This window comes from Lampetra fluviatilis, chromosome 11 (assembly GCF_964198595.1).
Source record: "Lampetra fluviatilis chromosome 11, kcLamFluv1.1, whole genome shotgun sequence".
In the NCBI taxonomy this organism is placed as follows: Eukaryota; Metazoa; Chordata; class Hyperoartia; order Petromyzontiformes; family Petromyzontidae; genus Lampetra; species Lampetra fluviatilis.
In genome coordinates, this window is record NC_136285.1 from 1,731,699 (window position 1) to 1,757,083 (window position 25,385).

A 25,385-nucleotide genomic window follows, 5' to 3' on the forward strand; every position below is an offset into this window, starting at 1 on the left:
CCCTACCATTAGCATTCCACGTAACGCTACCCTCTCCCTACTCCCCCCTTTCTTGCTCCTCCCCCCTCTCTAACTTATAAAACCCCTTCTCACAGCATCTCTCCCACTTCAGCCAAAAAAATTATTGCTGTAGTTTTCACACCTGATGATTGCTTGTGTTGCAATCGAAACGTCGTGAGAATTTGTATTGTTTTATTTTTATTATTTTATTATTTCCCTTCTACGTGACTTTACCGAAAGAACCAAGAATAGGTTTCTACCAGTTTAACATGTAGACTTTCACGACCAATATTATCTATAATAGAGGTTTTTGTGTTATATCACATTAATATAAATGCATAATTAAACCCACCACCACCCGACATAGACAATTAGTAAGGTTTGTCACGTAAACAAAACATGCCAATTAGTTACGAATACAGCATACCGGTGTGGAGAGCAAATCTACGACAACATTTACAATTCAAGTAAGCCGGTTAACCAGTAATTACAACTAGCCTCATCAGGCGACAGCCAGAGTTGCGGAGAAATCCTCCTGATTTTGTCTTAAAGAAAGGGATAAATATATTACTGAAGTTATCAGCAGAAGGTGTGTCCGCTCCTGTAGCAAATGATCAGCATCAGGCTAAAAGAACACCAAAGGTATATTAAATACTCCCAAACACACCTGTCCACAATGGCAGAACACTCGTGCCAACAAGGACACTCAATTTATTTTGATAATGTTGAAGTTCCGTGCAAAACTAGCTACTACTAGCCAAGACTAATTAGAGAATCTATCGAAATTGAGAGAAATAAAATAATTTTAACCATTCAAATAGCTACAGGCTTAGTGGTGCTTGGAAGCGAATTATCAAGTAATACACTGTTTAACTGCATGCCTATACAGGCCACCATATGTCGATCGTGATTAACTGTGAGCAGCCAATAGAGGGTATTGTGATTTCTTGCACCTAAAAAGGGCAGGATATGCATGAATGGTGTGCATTCATGGTGTATGTTGCTTACCCTATGAATAACACAACCGGTAATGGATATCCATTGTAATTTATATGCATATGTAGGACTCGTACTCGGCTTTCTTTCTGTTCTCTTTATTTTCCGCTCAACAGTCCACCTCCGCCGCGGCACCGCTCCGCATCTCGGCGCGGCCTCACTCCGCTCCGCGTCTCTCTCTGCAGCGCCACCGCTCCGCATCTCTCCGTGCCCTCACTCCACTCCGCGTCACTCCGCGTCTCTCTCTCTTGCCACGCCGCGTCTCCTCCGCGTCTCTCTCTCTCTCTAGGTCTGTCGACTCCCCTGCTATTCTACACTGCATCCTTCAGATGCATGGCTACCCCTGTTCGCACACTACGTTCTCGCTATCACTGTCTCTCTATACTCTACTCCGTCTGTCGCCGCTAACCCACTCTATCTCTGCTCTACTACCGTCACCGCCTGCTCTGCGATTCCCTGGGCACCGTCGCTGCAGCTCCATCCAAGACGCCGACCAAGACAAGAAGACCCTCTCTCCGACGCGCTGTGGCTTATATCCCCACACCAATTAATCCCCATTAATTTTCTCAACCCCCCGCTTATCACTCGCCCTCTGGCCCCCGGTCTCACGTGACCTTGTTATTGCTGCCAGAGCGACGCCAGCTAACAACCAATTACCCTCTTAGCCAATCGCTGGCCTGTGTCCCCCCGGCTACCCCGAACACCTGTCTCAACACTTAACGACCCTCTCACCTAATGCCACAACAACAACCATGTCCTCACATACACCCCACTGTACTCTGCTCGCTCGCATAGCAACAGTGGAAGAGAATGCGTGGCGCGCTATAACTCAAGTCCTACACATATATTAATCCCCTCCCCCCCCCGGTCTGGTCTTCACACCTGATTGGCTCACAAGTGACGACATCACATTTACTCCTCTGTTTAAGACCAAAACAGGAGGAGGATTTCTCCACAACTCTGGCTGTCGCCTGATGAGGCTGGTTGGAATTATTGGCGAAATTTCACGGAATTCGAATTGTAAATGTTGTAGTAGGTTTACTCTTCAACACACCGGTGTGCTAAACTACCGTATTTTCCCACATATAACCCGCGGGGTAGACCACTTTTTACAAACAAAACAAGACCCTGCAGGGCATATGGAGGTGCGGGCTATCCCAAAAATATTTTTCACGTGTGACATGTCATGGTAGGACTATCCACTATGCAACACTTACCTTTGACTAAAGCATTGCTGAATTAACCACTAACACAAAAATTGCACGTGTTATCACGTTTTAAATTATTAGAATTTTTTGTACAATGTTTACATTTGCCCATAAACTAAACATATGGCGGCCAAACCCTAGATATGAATATGAATAGAGCAGTAACCAAACGTAATGGCCTGTAAACAGCATAGGCCGCTGCTATTAGCTGAGCTTTGTTTCAAACTTCCAATGGCTTTGTTGCCAGGAGGCAATGGTGTTACCGTAGTGCCGCTGTTGTCTGCGCAGTGCGCAATCTACCAGTGCTAAAACTGTACAGGGGTAACTACCGGTCCAGTAGCTGTAATATGATGAGGTCGAATGCTGGTAAGCCTAACAGTACGCTTACTTATCTACCAGTTATGTGTTACTTATTTCTTGGATATTTACTTTTGTTACTTATTTACTGTTTTAAGTTCACTCGTTTCCGGTTAGTTTGTTTTCTTTGTGCACGTTATGATTTTAATGTTAACAATTGATAGTGCAATGTATTACAAATGTAAACTTTGTAGTAATATGATGGAATTAAGCTGCAGTAACGACCTTAAAGATATGAATGCATGCGGGGTATATGACGATGCGGACTATCTGAAATTTGTTTTACACAAAACGCTATTTTAGCAGGGTATATGCGCATGTGGGTTATATGCGTATGTGGGCTATATGCAGGAAAATACGGTAGTAACTAATTGCCATGTTTTGTTTACGTGACAAACCTTACTAATTGTCTATATTTACGTGGTTATCTGCAAAACATTTATGATCCTTGTACATTCACTGGTGAAGCACGTGAGTGTGTTGATGTTGGCTTGCTTTTTGCGTGACCTTGTGGGGACTTTACCAGCTGAGGTTGACCCCCCCTGCTACTGTGACCTGCCACTTCAGGACTACTTGAAGAGCGACCGCGTGGCGCGCATCGTGCAGAGCGGTGGCTGGTCCGCCAACGACTTCAGGGAAGTCTTCAAGAACTACATTGAGAAGCGCGTTCGTCAGATGCCCGAGATTGCGGGACTGACCAAGGAGACCGTGCTGAGCTCCTGGATGACAAAGTTTGACAAGATCTTCATGGGTGATGAGGCACTGAGGCCGTCGACACGGATAACAGCCAGCAGCTTCTCGGATCTCATCCTCAGCAAGGATCAGCTGTATGAGATGTTCCAGCACATCTTGGGAATCAAGAAGCTGGAGCACCAGCTCATCTTTAATGCCAGCCAGGTGAGTAGGAGTTTCTGATTGAATAAGGAAGGAGTAGTTGTTCTTCTTCAGAGGTTGGAAATAAATGTTGAACGTTTGCCATGTGTGCTGTATTCCTTAAGCTGTATTGTACGGTCACTGCACAACACCTGACTTGGCACGTTGCTCCACGTGTACGGCTGGCTCGACGGTAGAGTGAGCTGCTGATTGGGGGTTGACTCAGCCCATCATCACTTCGGGGTCGATAAAGTTGGTTCCAGTTTGTGGGGACTCCCAACAGATTTTTTTAAACGATAGACAAACTTCTGTGGAATTTCCACCACTGGCTTAGCAGGTCTGCAAGCATGAGAATGGCACCAATGCTTCAATGCTCCTTTGAGCAGGAATCACTGCTGCCAATTTGTTTTCTTGTCCCCAGATAATTCAGTTGCACTGTCACCCACTTAGGGGGTGTTACCCCACTGCTTACCACCGAGGCCTCCTGTCTGGTCTCCTCTCTCTGTGCAGTTGGATCACCCAGACGAGCAGGCAGCCCAGATCCGCCGCGAGATGGACCAGCGTCAGAAGGTGGTGGAGCTGATCGCTAAGGTTGGTGACCCCTTCCCCCCCCCCACCCACCTACCAGAGCTTCATTGTGATGCGTGTCTGTGTGCATCATTATTATCATCATCATCAACAATTCTTATCCACTCAAAGCCAAACCGCACAACCAAATACTGACCACACTGCAAACCATACAATCGAAAAGGTAGTACCAAAGCAAACAAGAATCTGTTCTGGATAAAATTGCGACCCTGAATGGTGAGATTGGTGGAGTGAATCATTTACCATCGAGCCACCGGTCACTAAGTGTAACAATCTGTGGGGATCACTGGCTTTAGGGGTGTGGATGGTGATGGGGAGGTTGTGAGGTTGGGATCACTATCTGTGAAGATGGTGATGGGGAGGTTGTGAGGTGGGAATCGCTGGATATGAGCATGGTGATGGGGAGGTTGTGATGTGGGGATCGCTGGCCGTGAGGATGGTGATGGGGAGGTTGTGATGTGGCAGTGTTAATGGAGGGGCACTGTGGCTTCTTTTGCAACCGGCGAGTGTGTAAAATGGGGATTTTTAAATCGTGATTTTGTTTTAAACAACAACAACAACAACAACAACGTGTGCTCGTGGTTTGATGTGATGTCCACGTGTCACCCAGACATCAGGACTACCATTTGATATAAACCTTTTACGTGTAGATAATTTGTGCATGAAGAAGATAGCAAACTTCTATATCGATAAATTATTGTATTAAAAATAAATTGCCAAAAAATAAACAAGTAGTTAAAATATTGTATTAATCACCGAAATAAAATTGCAATGCCCTGGTACCAGGTTACTGACAGCCATAGTGGACTTCGCAGAATCTCATCAGTCTAACAGGATAAGATAGGTAGCGTGATGCTATGGGCAGGACTTATCTCATAATTTGGACCCAAAAACGGAGTTCAATGTTCTAGTCACTGTTGCCAAATGGGAGAGAGCTGATTGCGTCATCTTCATAAATTCTCATCTTCTGCTTCCCTATTAATGGTGCAACTCAATGAAGGTCTGACATTTAGTTTTCTCAAAAATCCAGGTGACAAATCACAGTTTTGTTAATGAATTCTGGGAATTCCCACTTGTAATTACGATTTGGAATGAAATGGTCAAAAGCATGAAACACAAGCATGAAACACATGCTTTTCTAAAAGCATGTGTTTCATGCTTTTGACCATTTCGTGGAGCCTCAGTGAAGTGTGGAAACGCGGCAGGGTGGTGGCGCAGTGGTAACACTCGTGCCTGACAGCAAGAAGGACCTGGGTTCAATTCCCGACTTGGATGCCTTCCTGTGTGGAGTTTGTATTTTCTCCCCCAATTCTGCATGGGTTTCCTCCGAGTTTCGTCGGTTTCCTCCCATAGCTGTAAAAAAAAGTAAAGTATAACAATAATTGCCCAACAACATCGCCCCCTACTGAGAAAACTTGGCAAGACCCGCTTAAAAAAGAGTTGAGACTCAGTAAAGTATTCCCGGCTAAATAACTATTATCTTACCTATATAAGTATTTTTTTGTCTGACTGTGTGTGTGTGTCTGTCCGTCTGTCTGCGCGGGTACCTTGGAGACGTTTTAAACTGACAGACTGTGGGGTTTACGTATCGGAAAAGTACATGGATACCACGCCGTATGCCCCGGGACGAAAAAGCGCTATTCGTATTTCACATCTGTCAAGTTTAAATTAGTTAAATTAACAATGTATTCCCTTTTATAAGCACAGGGTGGCACCAGAGCATGCATCTGCGCATGCACGAGAAAGCTGGCTCTGCGTGGTGGTTGCCCTAGCAACGCACACACGTGATCAGTGGGGGGGAATTCTCATTCGCGTAAAAAATACAATAAAAAATACACAACGCTGAGGTAAATTCTTCACAGTGTAATGGCCTCTTCTCCCCAATGTGTGCACTTACTACTATAGGGTCGGTAGATACTACTATTATAGTCCTTAGATGCTATGCCTGCGAAAGTGACACCTCAGCCGGTTGGGCAATCTAGGCGAGGCCGGGGTCTTTGCATGGGACTAGGCCTCACCACGGCACTCTGTGAAGTTAGTAGCTAACTGCTATAGAGTCGATAGATATTATTATAGAGTTGGTATATACGACTATAGAGTCTGTAGATACTATTGTAGTTTTATAGATACTGCTGTAGAGTAAACAGATACTACTATAGAGTAAACACATACTGCTATAGAATCAGCAGATACTACTTTAGATATTCTTGGTTCTTTCAGTAAAATCACAAAGATAGAAAATAAAAAATTATGATTTTTTTAAAAATAATAAAAGCAAAAAACCCACGACGTTTGGATCGCAACACAAGCGGTCTTTATCAGGCGGAGAGAAAAGAGGGGGCAAGCCTCCAAATGCAACTGCTTATAAGGGTTTCCAAAGTGAGTGGGCGGGGATGAGAGCTGGGAGAAGGAAAGCTGCGTGGCGTAAGTCAGCAAGTGCTAATGTAGGAGTAGACAATGGGGGGAGGAAGGGGGTCGAGATAGGGGGAGAGAGAGGGAGGGGGTTAGAGATAGGGTGAGAGAGGGGGGGAGTAGAGATGGGGGGGGTTATTGCACCTCACTACACACATCCAGACTGCTGACAGTAGAGGTTGACAAGAAAACACAAATCAAGTTATGACCCAAAGTGGTTGATGATATGTTTCCAATGATTGCTGAGTTTTTAACCGTCATCTCGGTTGAAATTGTGTGTGTCTGTAGAAATGGATGGCTTCGCGAATTGATCTTTGGTGATAGCCAGTCGGCTTGCAAAGTACCATCGTCTTAGAGAAATCAATTTCATGTGAACCAGCCGCATTAAAGTAATGATCAGCCACGGCAGAAGTATTGATCCTGCCGTGTTTCAGATCTGCCTTATGCTCACGAACACAGTCCGAGACATGTCATTTAGTTTCCCCAATGTAACTGCTGCCGCAGATATAGCTTAGTTTGTAGACGCCGGGATATTGCATGTCAGGAATCTTGTCCTTCACAGATGGGATCAGATCACGAATTTTATGCACTGTTTTAAATCGGACCTGGATGTTGTTCAAGATTTTGGAAATCTTTTTGGTTATCCCTGCGATGTAAGGCAAGGTGATGGTTTTGATTGGATCTTCAGATGGCTCCTTCCTCACAGTTGGGGTGATGGCTTTGTGGGTTGTGTAGCCAGAATATCCATTCGCCTTGAGAGCCTGGTGTACGTGTTTGAGTTCACTGGTCAGGTGTTCATGGTCGAAGCTCTAATGGTGTAGCGTTTTGATGAGGGAATTCTTCTGGGATAGATGGTGGTGGGAATCAGGTTTTTGGTAGGCATCAATATGGGTTACTTTCCTTAGACAGAGTGGCTCAATGAGCCATCTGGTCTCTTTTTGATTAAGGCATCCAAGAAAGGTAGCATGACATCCTTTTCTACCTCCATGGTGGATTTTATTGCTGGGTGTATGGAATTGATGTGGTTGTGGCCAGATGACAAACGTGTCATCCACGTATCTCTTCCACAAGAACGGACGTAGAGTGGATGCTGGATGGCGTCCGTCTCAAATTTTTCCATGAAAATGTTGGCCACAACTGGAGATAATGGAAAACCCATTGAGTTGCCTTCAGTTCGTTTGTCGAATATTCCATTGTATGTGAAGTATGTAATGGTGAGGCAGTGTCTCACCAGGGCTGGTACATCAGTATTCAGTCCTTGTTGGACCAAATCTTCAATTATTGCAATGGTATCGGGCACAGGAACTTTGGTGAACATAGAAATTACATTGAAACCAACGAGTAAATCACCTGGGGACAGTGAGATGTATTTAATTGGCGATTCCAGGTGAGCTGAGTTAAGAACAGAAGAGGCGGTCTTACCAGTGAATGGCTGCAAGGTCTCAGACAGATATCGGGCCAGTTTATAGGTGAGTGAACCAATGGTGGAGACGATGGGATGATGGGACGAAGGGGTGTACCTTCTTCATGGATTTTTGGTAAGCCATATAGTCTGGGTGGTCTATCAGCAGAAGGTTTTAAGGAAAACCGTTTGGTTTTACGACTATAATCAGTAGATACTACTATAGAGTAAATGCATACTACTATAGATAAAATCACAAAGATAGAAAATAAAAAATTATGATTTTTTTAAAAATAATAAAAGCAAAAAACCCACGACGTTTGGATCGCAACACAAGCGGTCTTTATCAGGCGGAGAGAAAAGAGGGGGCAAGCCTCCAAATGCAACTGCTTATAAGGGTTTCCAAAGTGAGTGGGCGGGGATGAGAGCTGGGAGAAGGAAAGCTGCGTGGCGTAAGTCAGCAAGTGCTAATGTAGGAGTAGACAATGGGGGGAGGAAGGGGGTCGAGATAGGGGGAGAGAGAGGGAGGGGGTTAGAGATAGGGTGAGAGAGGGGGGGAGTAGAGATGGGGGGGGTTATTGCACCTCACTACACACATCCAGACTGCTGACAGTAGAGGTTGACAAGAAAACACAAATCAAGTTATGACCCAAAGTGGTTGATGATATGTTTCCAATGATTGCTGAGTTTTTAACCGTCATCTCGGTTGAAATTGTGTGTGTCTGTAGAAATGGATGGCTTCGCGAATTGATCTTTGGTGATAGCCAGTCGGCTTGCAAAGTACCATCGTCTTAGAGAAATCAATTTCATGTGAACCAGCCGCATTAAAGTAATGATCAGCCACGGCAGAAGTATTGATCCTGCCGTGTTTCAGATCTGCCTTATGCTCACGAACACAGTCCGAGACATGTCATTTAGTTTCCCCAATGTAACTGCTGCCGCAGATATAGCTTAGTTTGTAGACGCCGGGATATTGCATGTCAGGAATCTTGTCCTTCACAGATGGGATCAGATCACGAATTTTATGCACTGTTTTAAATCGGACCTGGATGTTGTTCAAGATTTTGGAAATCTTTTTGGTTATCCCTGCGATGTAAGGCAAGGTGATGGTTTTGATTGGATCTTCAGATGGCTCCTTCCTCACAGTTGGGGTGATGGCTTTGTGGGTTGTGTAGCCAGAATATCCATTCGCCTTGAGAGCCTGGTGTACGTGTTTGAGTTCACTGGTCAGGTGTTCATGGTCGAAGCTCTAATGGTCTAGCGTTTTGATGAGGGAATTCTTCTGGGATAGATGGTGGTGGGAATCAGGTTTTTGGTAGGCATCAATATGGGTTACTTTCCTTAGACAGAGTGGCTCAATGAGCCATCTGGTCTCTTTTTGATTAAGGCATCCAAGAAAGGTAGCATGACATCCTTTTCTACCTCCATGGTGGATTTTATTGCTGGGTGTATGGAATTGATGTGGTTGTGGCCAGATGACAAACGTGTCATCCACGTATCTCTTCCACAAGAACGGACGTAGAGTGGATGCTGGATGGCGTCCGTCTCAAATTTTTCCATGAAAATGTTGGCCACAACTGGAGATAATGGAAAACCCATTGAGTTGCCTTCAGTTCGTTTGTCGAATATTCCATTGTATGTGAAGTATGTAATGGTGAGGCAGTGTCTCACCAGGGCTGGTACATCAGTATTCAGTCCTTGTTGGACCAAATCTTCAATTATTGCAATGGTATCGGGCACAGGAACTTTGGTGAACATAGAAATTACATTGAAACCAACGAGTAAATCACCTGGGGACAGTGAGATGTATTTAATTGGCGATTCCAGGTGAGCTGAGTTAAGAACAGAAGAGGCGGTCTTACCAGTGAATGGCTGCAAGGTCTCAGACAGATATCGGGCCAGTTTATAGGTGAGTGAACCAATGGTGGAGACGATGGGATGATGGGACGAAGGGGTGTACCTTCTTCATGGATTTTTGGTAAGCCATATAGTCTGGGTGGTCTATCAGCAGAAGGTTTTAAGGAAAACCGTTTGGTTTTACGACTATAATCAGTAGATACTACTATAGAGTAAATGCATACTACTATAGATAAAATCACAAAGATAGAAAATAAAAAATTATGATTTTTTTAAAAATAATAAAAGCAAAAAACCCACGACGTTTGGATCGCAACACAAGCGGTCTTTATCAGGCGGAGAGAAAAGAGGGGGCAAGCCTCCAAATGCAACTGCTTATAAGGGTTTCCAAAGTGAGTGGGCGGGGATGAGAGCTGGGAGAAGGAAAGCTGCGTGGCGTAAGTCAGCAAGTGCTAATGTAGGAGTAGACAATGGGGGGAGGAAGGGGGTCGAGATAGGGGGAGAGAGAGGGAGGGGGTTAGAGATAGGGTGAGAGAGGGGGGGAGTAGAGATGGGGGGGGTTATTGCACCTCACTACACACATCCAGACTGCTGACAGTAGAGGTTGACAAGAAAACACAAATCAAGTTATGACCCAAAGTGGTTGATGATATGTTTCCAATGATTGCTGAGTTTTTAACCGTCATCTCGGTTGAAATTGTGTGTGTCTGTAGAAATGGATGGCTTCGCGAATTGATCTTTGGTGATAGCCAGTCGGCTTGCAAAGTACCATCGTCTTAGAGAAATCAATTTCATGTGAACCAGCCGCATTAAAGTAATGATCAGCCACGGCAGAAGTATTGATCCTGCCGTGTTTCAGATCTGCCTTATGCTCACGAACACAGTCCGAGACATGTCATTTAGTTTCCCCAATGTAACTGCTGCCGCAGATATAGCTTAGTTTGTAGACGCCGGGATATTGCATGTCAGGAATCTTGTCCTTCACAGATGGGATCAGATCACGAATTTTATGCACTGTTTTAAATCGGACCTGGATGTTGTTCAAGATTTTGGAAATCTTTTTGGTTATCCCTGCGATGTAAGGCAAGGTGATGGTTTTGATTGGATCTTCAGATGGCTCCTTCCTCACAGTTGGGGTGATGGCTTTGTGGGTTGTGTAGCCAGAATATCCATTCGCCTTGAGAGCCTGGTGTACGTGTTTGAGTTCACTGGTCAGGTGTTCATGGTCGAAGCTCTAATGGTCTAGCGTTTTGATGAGGGAATTCTTCTGGGATAGATGGTGGTGGGAATCAGGTTTTTGGTAGGCATCAATATGGGTTACTTTCCTTAGACAGAGTGGCTCAATGAGCCATCTGGTCTCTTTTTGATTAAGGCATCCAAGAAAGGTAGCATGACATCCTTTTCTACCTCCATGGTGGATTTTATTGCTGGGTGTATGGAATTGATGTGGTTGTGGCCAGATGACAAACGTGTCATCCACGTATCTCTTCCACAAGAACGGACGTAGAGTGGATGCTGGATGGCGTCCGTCTCAAATTTTTCCATGAAAATGTTGGCCACAACTGGAGATAATGGAAAACCCATTGGGTTGCCTTCAGTTCGTTTGTCGAATATTCCATTCTATGTGAAGTATGTAATGGTGAGGCAGTGTCTCACCAGGGCTGGTACATCAGTATTCAGTCCTTGTTGGACCAAATCTTCAATTATTGCAATGGTATCGGGCACAGGAACTTTGGTGAACATAGAAATTACATTGAAACCAACGAGTAAATCACCTGGGGACAGTGAGATGTATTTAATTGGCGATTCCAGGTGAGCTGAGTTAAGAACAGAAGAGGCGGTCTTACCAGTGAATGGCTGCAAGGTCTCAGACAGATATCGGGCCAGTTTATAGGTGAGTGAACCAATGGTGGAGACGATGGGATGATGGGACGAAGGGGTGTACCTTCTTCATGGATTTTTGGTAAGCCATATAGTCTGGGTGGTCTATCAGCAGAAGGTTTTAAGGAAAACCGTTTGGTTTTACGACTATAATCAGTAGATACTACTATAGAGTAAATGCATACTACTATAGATAAAATCACAAAGATAGAAAATAAAAAAATTATGAATTTTTTAAAAATAATAAAAGCAAAAAACCCACGACGTTTGGATCGCAACACAAGCGGTCTTTATCAGGCGGAGAGAAAAGAGGGGGCAAGCCTCCAAATGCAACTGCTTATAAGGGTTTCCAAAGTGAGTGGGCGGGGATGAGAGCTGGGAGAAGGAAAGCTGCGTGGCGTAAGTCAGCAAGTGCTAATGTAGGAGTAGACAATGGGGGGAGGAAGGGGGTCGAGATAGGGGGAGAGAGAGGGAGGGGGTTAGAGATAGGGTGAGAGAGGGGGGGAGTAGAGATGGGGGGGGTTATTGCACCTCACTACACACATCCAGACTGCTGACAGTAGAGGTTGACAAGAAAACACAAATCAAGTTATGACCCAAAGTGGTTGATGATATGTTTCCAATGATTGCTGAGTTTTTAACCGTCATCTCGGTTGAAATTGTGTGTGTCTGTAGAAATGGATGGCTTCGCGAATTGATCTTTGGTGATAGCCAGTCGGCTTGCAAAGTACCATCGTCTTAGAGAAATCAATTTCATGTGAACCAGCCGCATTAAAGTAATGATCAGCCACGGCAGAAGTATTGATCCTGCCGTGTTTCAGATCTGCCTTATGCTCACGAACACAGTCCGAGACATGTCATTTAGTTTCCCCAATGTAACTGCTGCCGCAGATATAGCTTAGTTTGTAGACGCCGGGATATTGCATGTCAGGAATCTTGTCCTTCACAGATGGGATCAGATCACGAATTTTATGCACTGTTTTAAATCGGACCTGGATGTTGTTCAAGATTTTGGAAATCTTTTTGGTTATCCCTGCGATGTAAGGCAAGGTGATGGTTTTGATTGGATCTTCAGATGGCTCCTTCCTCACAGTTGGGGTGATGGCTTTGTGGGTTGTGTAGCCAGAATATCCATTCGCCTTGAGAGCCTGGTGTACGTGTTTGAGTTCACTGGTCAGGTGTTCATGGTCGAAGCTCTAATGGTCTAGCGTTTTGATGAGGGAATTCTTCTGGGATAGATGGTGGTGGGAATCAGGTTTTTGGTAGGCATCAATATGGGTTACTTTCCTTAGACAGAGTGGCTCAATGAGCCATCTGGTCTCTTTTTGATTAAGGCATCCAAGAAAGGTAGCATGACATCCTTTTCTACCTCCATGGTGGATTTTATTGCTGGGTGTATGGAATTGATGTGGTTGTGGCCAGATGACAAACGTGTCATCCACGTATCTCTTCCACAAGAACGGACGTAGAGTGGATGCTGGATGGCGTCCGTCTCAAATTTTTCCATGAAAATGTTGGCCACAACTGGAGATAATGGAAAACCCATTGGGTTGCCTTCAGTTCGTTTGTCGAATATTCCATTCTATGTGAAGTATGTAATGGTGAGGCAGTGTCTCACCAGGGCTGGTACATCAGTATTCAGTCCTTGTTGGACCAAATCTTCAATTATTGCAATGGTATCGGGCACAGGAACTTTGGTGAACATAGAAATTACATTGAAACCAACGAGTAAATCACCTGGGGACAGTGAGATGTATTTAATTGGCGATTCCAGGTGAGCTGAGTTAAGAACAGAAGAGGCGGTCTTACCAGTGAATGGCTGCAAGGTCTCAGACAGATATCGGGCCAGTTTATAGGTGAGTGAACCAATGGTGGAGACGATGGGATGATGGGACGAAGGGGTGTACCTTCTTCATGGATTTTTGGTAAGCCATATAGTCTGGGTGGTCTATCAGCAGAAGGTTTTAAGGAAAACCGTTTGGTTTTACGACTATAATCAGTAGATACTACTATAGAGTAAATGCATACTACTATAGATAAAATCACAAAGATAGAAAATAAAAAAATTATGAATTTTTTAAAAATAATAAAAGCAAAAAACCCACGACGTTTGGATCGCAACACAAGCGGTCTTTATCAGGCGGAGAGAAAAGAGGGGGCAAGCCTCCAAATGCAACTGCTTATAAGGGTTTCCAAAGTGAGTGGGCGGGGATGAGAGCTGGGAGAAGGAAAGCTGCGTGGCGTAAGTCAGCAAGTGCTAATGTAGGAGTAGACAATGGGGGGAGGAAGGGGGTCGAGATAGGGGGAGAGAGAGGGAGGGGGTTAGAGATAGGGTGAGAGAGGGGGGGAGTAGAGATGGGGGGGGTTATTGCACCTCACTACACACATCCAGACTGCTGACAGTAGAGGTTGACAAGAAAACACAAATCAAGTTATGACCCAAAGTGGTTGATGATATGTTTCCAATGATTGCTGAGTTTTTAACCGTCATCTCGGTTGAAATTGTGTGTCTGTAGAAATGGATGGCTTCGCGAATTGATCTTTGGTGATAGCCAGTCGGCTTGCAAAGTACCATCGTCTTAGAGAAATCAATTTCATGTGAACCAGCCGCATTAAAGTAATGATCAGCCACGGCAGAAGTATTGATCCTGCCGTGTTTCAGATCTGCCTTATGCTCACGAACACAGTCCGAGACATGTCATTTAGTTTCCCCAATGTAACTGCTGCCGCAGATATAGCTTAGTTTGTAGACGCCGGGATATTGCATGTCAGGAATCTTGTCCTTCACAGATGGGATCAGATCACGAATTTTATGCACTGTTTTAAATCGGACCTGGATGTTGTTCAAGATTTTGGAAATCTTTTTGGTTATCCCTGCGATGTAAGGCAAGGTGATGGTTTTGATTGGATCTTCAGATGGCTCCTTCCTCACAGTTGGGGTGATGGCTTTGTGGGTTGTGTAGCCAGAATATCCATTCGCCTTGAGAGCCTGGTGTACGTGTTTGAGTTCACTGGTCAGGTGTTCATGGTCGAAGCTCTAATGGTGTAGCGTTTTGATGAGGGAATTCTTCTGGGATAGATGGTGGTGGGAATCAGGTTTTTGGTAGGCATCAATATGGGTTACTTTCCTTAGACAGAGTGGCTCAATGAGCCATCTGGTCTCTTTTTGATTAAGGCATCCAAGAAAGGTAGCATGACATCCTTTTCTACCTCCATGGTGGATTTTATTGCTGGGTGTATGGAATTGATGTGGTTGTGGCCAGATGACAAACGTGTCATCCACGTATCTCTTCCACAAGAACGGACGTAGAGTGGATGCTGGATGGCGTCCGTCTCAAATTTTTCCATGAAAATGTTGGCCACAACTGGAGATAATGGAAAACCCATTGGGTTGCCTTCAGTTCGTTTGTCGAATATTCCATTCTATGTGAAGTATGTAATGGTGAGGCAGTGTCTCACCAGGGCTGGTACATCAGTATTCAGTCCTTGTTGGACCAAATCTTCAATTATTGCAATGGTATCGGGCACAGGAACTTTGGTGAACATAGAAATTACATTGAAACCAACGAGTAAATCACCTGGGGACAGTGAGATGTATTTAATTGGCGATTCCAGGTGAGCTGAGTTAAGAACAGAAGAGGCGGTCTTACCAGTGAATGGCTGCAAGGTCTCAGACAGATATCGGGCCAGTTTATAGGTGAGTGAACCAATGGTGGAGACGATGGGATGATGGGACGAAGGGGTGTACCTTCTTCATGGATTTTTGGTAAGCCATATAGTCTGGGTGGTCTATCAGCAGAAGGTTTTAAGGAAAACCGTTTGGTTTTACGACTATAATCAGTAGATACTACTATAGAGTAAATGCATACTACTATAGATAAAATCACAAAGATAGAAAATAAAAAAATTATGATTTTTTTAAAAATAATAAAAGCAAAAAACCCACGACGTTTGGATCGCAACACAAGCGGTCTTTATCAGGCGGAGAGAAAAGAGGGGGCAAGCCTCCAAATGCAACTGCTTATAAGGGTTTCCAAAGTGAGTGGGCGGGGATGAGAGCTGGGAGAAGGAAAGCTGCGTGGCGTAAGTCAGCAAGTGCTAATGTAGGAGTAGACAATGGGGGGAGGAAGGGGGTCGAGATAGGGGGAGAGAGAGGGAGGGGGTTAGAGATAGGGTGAGAGAGGGGGGGAGTAGAGATGGGGGGGGTTATTGCACCTCACTACACACATCCAGACTGCTGACAGTAGAGGTTGACAAGAAAACACAAATCAAGTTATGACCCAAAGTGGTTGATGATATGTTTCCAATGATTGCTGAGTTTTTAACCGTCATCTCGGTTGAAATTGTGTGTGTCTGTAGAAATGGATGGCTTCGCGAATTGATCTTTGGTGATAGCCAGTCGGCTTGCAAAGTACCATCGTCTTAGAGAAATCAATTTCATGTGAACCAGCCGCATTAAAGTAATGATCAGCCACGGCAGAAGTATTGATCCTGCCGTGTTTCAGATCTGCCTTATGCTCACGAACACAGTCCGAGACATGTCATTTAGTTTCCCCAATGTAACTGCTGCCGCAGATATAGCTTAGTTTGTAGACGCCGGGATATTGCATGTCAGGAATCTTGTCCTTCACAGATGGGATCAGATCACGAATTTTATGCACTGTTTTAAATCGGACCTGGATGTTGTTCAAGATTTTGGAAATCTTTTTGGTTATCCCTGCGATGTAAGGCAAGGTGATGGTTTTGATTGGATCTTCAGATGGCTCCTTCCTCACAGTTGGGGTGATGGCTTTGTGGGTTGTGTAGCCAGAATATCCATTCGCCTTGAGAGCCTGGTGTACGTGTTTGAGTTCACTGGTCAGGTGTTCATGGTCGAAGCTCTAATGGTGTAGCGTTTTGATGAGGGAATTCTTCTGGGATAGATGGTGGTGGGAATCAGGTTTTTGGTAGGCATCAATATGGGTTACTTTCCTTAGACAGAGTGGCTCAATGAGCCATCTGGTCTCTTTTTGATTAAGGCATCCAAGAAAGGTAGCATGACATCCTTTTCTACCTCCATGGTGGATTTTATTACTGGGTGTATGGAATTGATGTGGTTGTGGCCAGATGACAAACGTGTCATCCACGTATCTCTTCCACAAGAACGGACGTAGAGTGGATGCTGGATGGCGTCCGTCTCAAATTTTTCCATGAAAATGTTGGCCACAACTGGAGATAATGGAAAACCCATTGGGTTGCCTTCAGTTCGTTTGTCGAATATTCCATTCTATGTGAAGTATGTAATGGTGAGGCAGTGTCTCACCAGGGCTGGTACATCAGTATTCAGTCCTTGTTGGACCAAATCTTCAATTATTGCAATGGTATCGGGCACAGGAACTTTGGTGAACATAGAAATTACATTGAAACCAACGAGTAAATCACCTGGGGACAGTGAGATGTATTTAATTGGCGATTCCAGGTGAGCTGAGTTAAGAACAGAAGAGGCGGTCTTACCAGTGAATGGCTGCAAGGTCTCAGACAGATATCGGGCCAGTTTATAGGTGAGTGAACCAATGGTGGAGACGATGGGATGATGGGACGAAGGGGTGTACCTTCTTCATGGATTTTTGGTAAGCCATATAGTCTGGGTGGTCTATCAGCAGAAGGTTTTAAGGAAAACCGTTTGGTTTTACGACTATAATCAGTAGATACTACTATAGAGTAAATGCATACTACTATAGATAAAATCACAAAGATAGAAAATAAAAAAATTATGATTTTTTTAAAAATAATAAAAGCAAAAAACCCACGACGTTTGGATCGCAACACAAGCGGTCTTTATCAGGCGGAGAGAAAAGAGGGGGCAAGCCTCCAAATGCAACTGCTTATAAGGGTTTCCAAAGTGAGTGGGCGGGGATGAGAGCTGGGAGAAGGAAAGCTGCGTGGCGTAAGTCAGCAAGTGCTAATGTAGGAGTAGACAATGGGGGGAGGAAGGGGGTCGAGATAGGGGGAGAGAGAGGGAGGGGGTTAGAGATAGGGTGAGAGAGGGGGGGAGTAGAGATGGGGGGGGTTATTGCACCTCACTACACACATCCAGACTGCTGACAGTAGAGGTTGACAAGAAAACACAAATCAAGTTATGACCCAAAGTGGTTGATGATATGTTTCCAATGATTGCTGAGTTTTTAACCGTCATCTCGGTTGAAATTGTGTGTGTCTGTAGAAATGGATGGCTTCGCGAATTGATCTTTGGTGATAGCCAGTCGGCTTGCAAAGTACCATCGTCTTAGAGAAATCAATTTCATGTGAACCAGCCGCATTAAAGTAATGATCAGCCACGGCAGAAGTATTGATCCTGCCGTGTTTCAGATCTGCCTTATGCTCACGAACACAGTCCGAGACATGTCATTTAGTTTCCCCAATGTAACTGCTGCCGCAGATATAGCTTAGTTTGTAGACGCCGGGATATTGCATGTCAGGAATCTTGTCCTTCACAGATGGGATCAGATCACGAATTTTATGCACTGTTTTAAATCGGACCTGGATGTTGTTCAAGATTTTGGAAATCTTTTTGGTTATCCCTGCGATGTAAGGCAAGGTGATGGTTTTGATTGGATCTTCAGATGGCTCCTTCCTCACAGTTGGGGTGATGGCTTTGTGGGTTGTGTAGCCAGAATATCCATTCGCCTTGAGAGCCTGGTGTACGTGTTTGAGTTCACTGGTCAGGTGTTCATGGTCGAAGCTCTAATGGTGTAGCGTTTTGATGAGGGAATTCTTCTGGGATAGATGGTGGTGGGAATCAGGTTTTTGGTAGGCATCAATATGGGTTACTTTCCTTAGACAGAGTGGCTCAATGAGCCATCTGGTCTCTTTTTGATTAAGGCATCCAAGAAAGGTAGCATGATATCCTTTTCTACCTCCATGGTGGATTTTATTGCTGGGTGTATGGAATTGATGTGGTTGTGGCCAGATGACAAACGTGTCATCCACGTATCTCTTCCACAAGAACGGACGTAGAGTGGATGCTGGATGGCGTCCGTCTCAAATTTTTCCATGAAAATGTTGGCCACAACTGGAGATAATGGAAAACCCATTGGGTTGCCTTCAGTTCGTTTGTCGAATATTCCATTCTATGTGAAGTATGTAATGGTGAGGCAGTGTCTCACCAGGGCTGGTACATCAGTATTCAGTCCTTGTTGGACCAAATCTTCAATTATTGCAATGGTATCGGGCACAGGAACTTTGGTGAACATAGAAATTACATTGAAACCAACGAGTAAATCACCTGGGGACAGTGAGATGTATTTAATTGGCGATTCCAGGTGAGCTGAGTTAAGAACAGAAGAGGCGGTCTTACCAGTGAATGGCTGCAAGGTCTCAGACAGATATCGGGCCAGTTTATAGGTGAGTGAACCAATGGTGGAGACGATGGGATGATGGGACGAAGGGGTGTACCTTCTTCATGGATTTTTGGTAAGCCATATAGTCTGGGTGGTCTATCAGCAGAAGGTTTTAAGGAAAACCGTTTGGTTTTACGACTATAATCAGTAGATACTACTATAGAGTAAATGCATACTACTATAGATAAAATCACAAAGATAGAAAATAAAAAAATTATGATTTTTTTAAAAATAATAAAAGCAAAAAACCCACGACGTTTGGATCGCAACACAAGCGGTCTTTATCAGGCGGAGAGAAAAGAGGGGGCAAGCCTCCAAATGCAACTGCTTATAAGGGTTTCCAAAGTGAGTGGGCGGGGATGAGAGCTGGGAGAAGGAAAGCTGCGTGGCGTAAGTCAGCAAGTGCTAATGTAGGAGTAGACAATGGGGGGAGGAAGGGGGTCGAGATAGGGGGAGAGAGAGGGAGGGGGTTAGAGATAGGGTGAGAGAGGGGGGGAGTAGAGATGGGGGGGGTTATTGCACCTCACTACACACATCCAGACTGCTGACAGTAGAGGTTGACAAGAAAACACAAATCAAGTTATGACCCAAAGTGGTTGATGATATGTTTCCAATGATTGCTGAGTTTTTAACCGTCATCTCGGTTGAAATTGTGTGTGTCTGTAGAAATGGATGGCTTCGCGAATTGATCTTTGGTGATAGCCAGTCGGCTTGCAAAGTACCATCGTCTTAGAGAAATCAATTTCATGTGAACCAGCCGCATTAAAGTAATGATCAGCCACGGCAGAAGTATTGATCCTGCCGTGTTTCAGATCTGCCTTATGCTCACGAACACAGTCCGAGACATGTCATTTAGTTTCCCCAATGTAACTGCTGCCGCAGATATAGCTTAGTTTGTAGACGCCGGGATATTGCATGTCAGGAATCTTGTCCTTCACAGATGGGATCAGATCACGAATTTTATGCACTGTTTTAAATCGGACCTGGATGTTGTTCAAGATTTTGGAAATCTTTTTGGTTATCCCTGCGATGTAAGGCAAGGTGATGGTTTTGATTGGATCTTCAGATGGCTCCTTCCTCACAGTTGGGGTGATGGCTTTGTGGGTTGTGTAGCCAGAATATCCATTCGCCTTGAGAGCCTGGTGTACGTGTTTGAGTTCACTGGTCAGGTGTTCATGGTCGAAGCTCTAATGGTGTAGCATTTTGATGAGGGAATTCTTCTGGGATAGATGGTGGTGGGAATCAGGTTTTTGGTAGGCATCAATATGGGTTACTTTCCTTAGACAGAGTGGCTCAATGAGCCATCTGGTCTCTTTTTGATTAAGGCATCCAAGAAAGGTAGCATGACATCCTTTTCTACCTCCATGGTGGATTTTATTGCTGGGTGTATGGAATTGATGTGGTTGTGGCCAGATGACAAACGTGTCATCCACGTATCTCTTCCACAAGAACGGACGTAGAGTGGATGCTGGATGGCGTCCGTCTCAAATTTTTCCATGAAAATGTTGGCCACAACTGGAGATAATGGAAAACCCATTGGGTTGCCTTCAGTTCGTTTGTCGAATATTCCATTCTATGTGAAGTATGTAATGGTGAGGCAGTGTCTCACCAGGGCTGGTACATCAGTATTCAGTCCTTGTTGGACCAAATCTTCAATTATTGCAATGGTATCGGGCACAGGAACTTTGGTGAACATAGAAATTACATTGAAACCAACGAGTAAATCACCTGGGGACAGTGAGATGTATTTAATTGGCGATTCCAGGTGAGCTGAGTTAAGAACAGAAGAGGCGGTCTTACCAGTGAATGGCTGCAAGGTCTCAGACAGATATCGGGCCAGTTTATAGGTGAGTGAACCAATGGTGGAGACGATGGGATGATGGGCCGAAGGGGTGTACCTTCTTCATGGATTTTTGGTAAGCCATATAGTCTGGGTGGTCTATCAGCAGAAGGTTTTAAGGAAAACCGTTTGGTTTTACGACTATAATCAGTAGATACTACTATAGAGTAAATGCATACTACTATAGATTCAGTAGATACTACTGTAAGGTCAGTAGTTACTACTATAGTCGGTAGATACTACTATAGAGTCGGTATATATACGACAGTTTGTCGATACCACTATGGTCAGTATATACTGCTACATAGTCAGTAGATACGACTATAGAGGCAGTAGATACTGCTATAGAGTCAGAAGTTACTATGATAGAGTTAGTTACTACTGTAGCGTCAGTAGATACTTCTACGGTCAGTAGTTACTACTACAGTAAGTAGATACTAATATACAGCCAGTAGCTACTACTGGACTCAGTATATACTACTGTACAGTCAGTAGCTACAGTGAGGGAAAAAGTATTTGATCCCCTGCTGATTTTGTACGTTTGCCCACTGACAAAGAAATGATCAGTCTATAATTTAAATGTTAGGTTTATTTGAACAGTGAGAGACAGAATAACAACAAAATCCAGAAAAACGCATGTCAAAAATGTTATAAATTGATTTTCATTTTAATGAGGGAAATAAGTATTTGACCCCCTCTCAATCAGAAAGATTTCTGGCTCCCAGGTGTCTTTTATACAGGTAACGAGCTGAGATTAGGAGCACACTCTTAAAGGGAGTGATCCTAATCTCAGCTTGTTACCTGTGTTGAGTAGTAGACGGAGGTACTCGGAGACGGAGGTGAGTTATGGGCTTCCGCCAGGGTTTATTAACACATATCACTATCCCTGGTTCCCTCTTTACCCCTTCTACTATCCCCGTTCCTCCAGTGACCCCGCTTACGTCACGGGGTCTCCCTTAAATACCCTAGGAGGGGTGACGTCACGTGCATTGCCCAGCGCGTGCGACCCCACGTCCCGTGATGTCTCCGCACCGGACAGCGCACACGACGCCACCACTCTCCTCTACTCCTCTACATCACCCCCCCCCCGTGAAAAAAAAACAGCCGACCCGGCTGCAATCACCCTGCAAGCGGGGCCCCACACCGGACCGAAGACCGAATATTCACGAGCGCCGAACGGGCGCCAGGGGCTGGGCCCGCTGAACGGCCATCAGGGCCGTCACCGAAGCCGCATCCCCCTCGAGCGGGTATGCGCTGCTGGCCCGCTCCCCCGTACGGTGTCCGCCACCCATGCAGGTGGCCCGTCAGCGGGCAACAGGCCCACCGCCGTGGCCTCCGGTGACCGGGGGGTCTCTGTCGGCCTCACTCGGGAGGGGCCTGGGGGCACACACACAGTTTGGACGTCATCTCCGTCAACGAGCAGGCACGCCGGATACATCATCAGCCGGCCGCTCCGGAATTGGGGGTGGATCCCCCAGGGTAGATGGAACATAACGTTTGAGCCGGGACGGGTGCACTATCCACTGCCGGCGACCGAACCGAATCCGGACGCATTGCGGCCGGCGGACCTCCACAACCTCCACGGGTCCCTGCCAAGGGCGATGCAATTTGGCCGATGTGCCAACGGGGACCTGGGGACAATGCAGCCACGCTTTTTGACCCACTACCCACAGGAGGCCAGCTGCCTGGTGTTTGGGCAGCCGCTCATTAGCCGCCTGCCGGCTTGCGGAATTCTCGGCAGCGGCCTGTCGCGCCTCGCGCAGCCGGTCAAGCGCGACCTTCAAAGGGATCGGCACCGCCGACCCCTTCTTGGAGGAGCCAACGTCCATCTGGACGTGCACCGGGGGCTCCGGTTCCCTACCGTACATCAAATAAAAAGGCGAAAATCCCGTGGAGGCATGAGGGGCCAACCGATACGCCGCCAAGACCCCCGGGACGAACAGGTCCCAGTCTGACTGGGACGTGTTCACCTGGTGGCACAGCATGGACGTTAGGGTGCGGTTCAAGCGCTCTACCATCCCGTCTGACGCAGAACCGGAGACTCCCGTCCCGTTTCTTGACTAGCACAATGGGGGCACCCCAAGGGCTAGTAGATGGGGAGATGATGTCCGCCGCCAACATTTCCTCAACAGCCAAGCGGACATGATCTTTTTCCGCTGGGCTAAAGCGGTGGGAATTAAGTCGAATAGGGGCCGCGTCGCCCGTGTCTATGTGGTGGTCCAAAATAGTAGTGCGACCCAGATCAAACTTACTTTGGCTGAACACATCGGTGAACCGCTCGATGAGGTCGCGGAGTTGCCGACGTTCCCCGGAGGACAACGAGGCATTTTCGTCGCACAACGTGGCGATCCATGATGCGTTGGGGTCCCCCGTGCGCATCACGCCCGCCACGACCCCTCCATCCAGGGCAGCGCTCTCGGGTGGAGGAGCCGGGGTCGCGTGTGCCAGGACGGCGCCGGCCGGGACTACGACCGGCAAGGGTCCCGAATTGAGGACCTGCAAAAAAAGGTCCTGGCCCCCCGACACGGCTGTCAAGGCGCCCACCAACCCCTTCGTCCTTGAAAAGTAGCTTGACGGGGACAGGAGGATACCCGTCTCCGTGGAGCCCATTTCGAGCGGTTTGCGCAACCTAAGGGGTATCAGGATTTGTGACGCCGGTGGTACGGTCACCGGCACTTTATTCAAGGCCCGTACACCGGCGACCAAGGGAGACAGGACGGTAGGCGATTGTAGGAATTGCAGCCGCCTCCCTGATGGCATTTCCACACAGCCCTGGTCAACGAGAATTCAGATGGGCATCCTAGACAAAAAGTCGGTCCCCAAGAGGCATGGCACTGCCAAGGTCCTGGAGACCAAAATCGGCCCGGCCAACTCAATCTCGTCAACCCGAACCGACGCTACAACGTGGCCCAAGATGCCCAAACTGCCGCCGTTCGCGGCGACACAAGCCCCGCGAACCGGCCTTAACGGACCCACGCTGCGGGGTAGCAGCCCAAAAATGGCCTCAGAAATAATGGTGGCCGATGCCCCCGTATCCACCAGGAGGCGAACGTGCACCCCTTGCACATATCCTGCCACGCTGAGGAGCCGGCAGCTGCTGCCACCATCCTATGCGCAAGCGCATCCCAGTGGCGGGTCTGTCTGGGCCATTGAGGGGGTGATGACGATGGTGCACCCGACCCTTCGAGGACAACCCCATGACGATGGGCCCTAGCCCCGCTAGATGCATGAGGTGAAGGGAGCGGCCGCGCAGATGATGTGTCGCGACTCGCCTGGGGCCCCGGACCCGATGCCAAGGAGGGTCTGGGAGAAGGTGGAGTCCCTTTTCCAAAGGCCCCCGGGGCATTCCGGCAGCCCCGCTCAATGTGGCCCCGCTGACCACAGCGGAAGCAGGCCACCGTGTCCGCCTCCTGTGGGCGGGAAGGTCCCGGCCGCCCCCGCTGCTCCGGACGGCGACCACCCGCCCCCCTTCCTCGACGATCGGGCATCGCCAGGGCCGCGAGGGTGTCCACCCCCTGAGAGGTGGCCCCCCCGTCCGGCGCCGGGACCCCCGCACACGCCGCCATCTGAGGCCGTTGGCGGAGGGAGAGGTGCGCCTGAATGTTTTCGGCGACCGCCAAGGATGTGATCTGCCGATCATTGTTGATCGACAGAGCAATTCCTAGCTCCCTTGCCAGGTCAAGCAGCTTCCCCAAGGCCATAGAATCAAGTGCCCTGCCGTACAGGTCAGGGTATGCAGCCTGCGCCAGGGCCAGGAGCGAGCAGCGGAAGGCCAGCGGAAGTTCCCCCTCCTCCCGCCGCCGCAATGAAAACTTTAGCTGCGCGGTGGATGGCGGCTCAAAAACGTTGGCCATTTGGATATAGGCCGCCGGGAGTGTAGTCCGATTGGCCGGATGGATGGACTTGAAGGCCTGCAGAGCCCTTTCGTCCAAGCAGGTCGGAAGCGCCGGCAAGGCCTCCTCCATGGACCAGCCGACCGACATGTATGCCGCGTCGAACCGGTCCTGGAAGGCCGACCAGTCACCCCCTTGCGCGACAAACGGCGCAACGTCGGGTAACCGGCGCTGCCATTGGCCGCGCGGTGCCGCGAGGTGTGGAAGCCAAGCGGCACCTGCGGGCCACCTGGCGGACGCGACGTGGTGCGGCGGTGGCAGCATTGCGGCTCCCGCGGGCCACGCCGAAGACGCGGAAAGGTGCGGTGGTGCTGCGGCCCCCATGGGCCACGCCGTAGGCGCAGCGAAGTGTGGCTGAGTTGCGGCCCCCATGGGCCACGCCGTAGGCGCAGCGAAGTGTGGCTGAGTTGCGGCCCCCATGGGCCATGCCGTAGACGCAGCGAAGTGCGGCTGAGTTGCGGCCCCCATGGGCCACGCCGTAGATGCAGCGAGGTGTGAAGGCGCCTGCGCTTTCGCGACCCACCTGTCAGCAGCGGCGTACGAAGCCACGGCGTCGTCCCGCGACGCGGCGAGGGACCACGGCGTTGCAGCCTCAACGGGCCACGCTGAAGACGCGGCGGTATAATTCGGGCCTGCAGCGGCCCCCGCGGCCCACCCCGTCGGCGCAGCGAGGTGCGGGACAGCGGCCGTAGCCGCGGC

At 47.4% G+C, this 25,385-nt stretch overlaps 1 protein-coding gene across 1 annotated transcript in view; it reads left to right on the forward strand.

Moving 5' to 3' along the window:
- LOC144934888 (calcium-dependent secretion activator 1-like) overlaps positions 1 to 25,385 on the forward strand; it is a 94,370-nt gene that overhangs the window by 7,766 nt on the left and 61,219 nt on the right. Inside the window, exons 3-4 of the mRNA XM_078861158.1 lie at positions 3,129 to 3,458; positions 3,945 to 4,025. Of these exons, the coding sequence (XP_078717284.1) occupies positions 3,129 to 3,458; positions 3,945 to 4,025 (411 nt within the window). The remainder of the gene's footprint in view (positions 1 to 3,128; positions 3,459 to 3,944; positions 4,026 to 25,385) is intronic.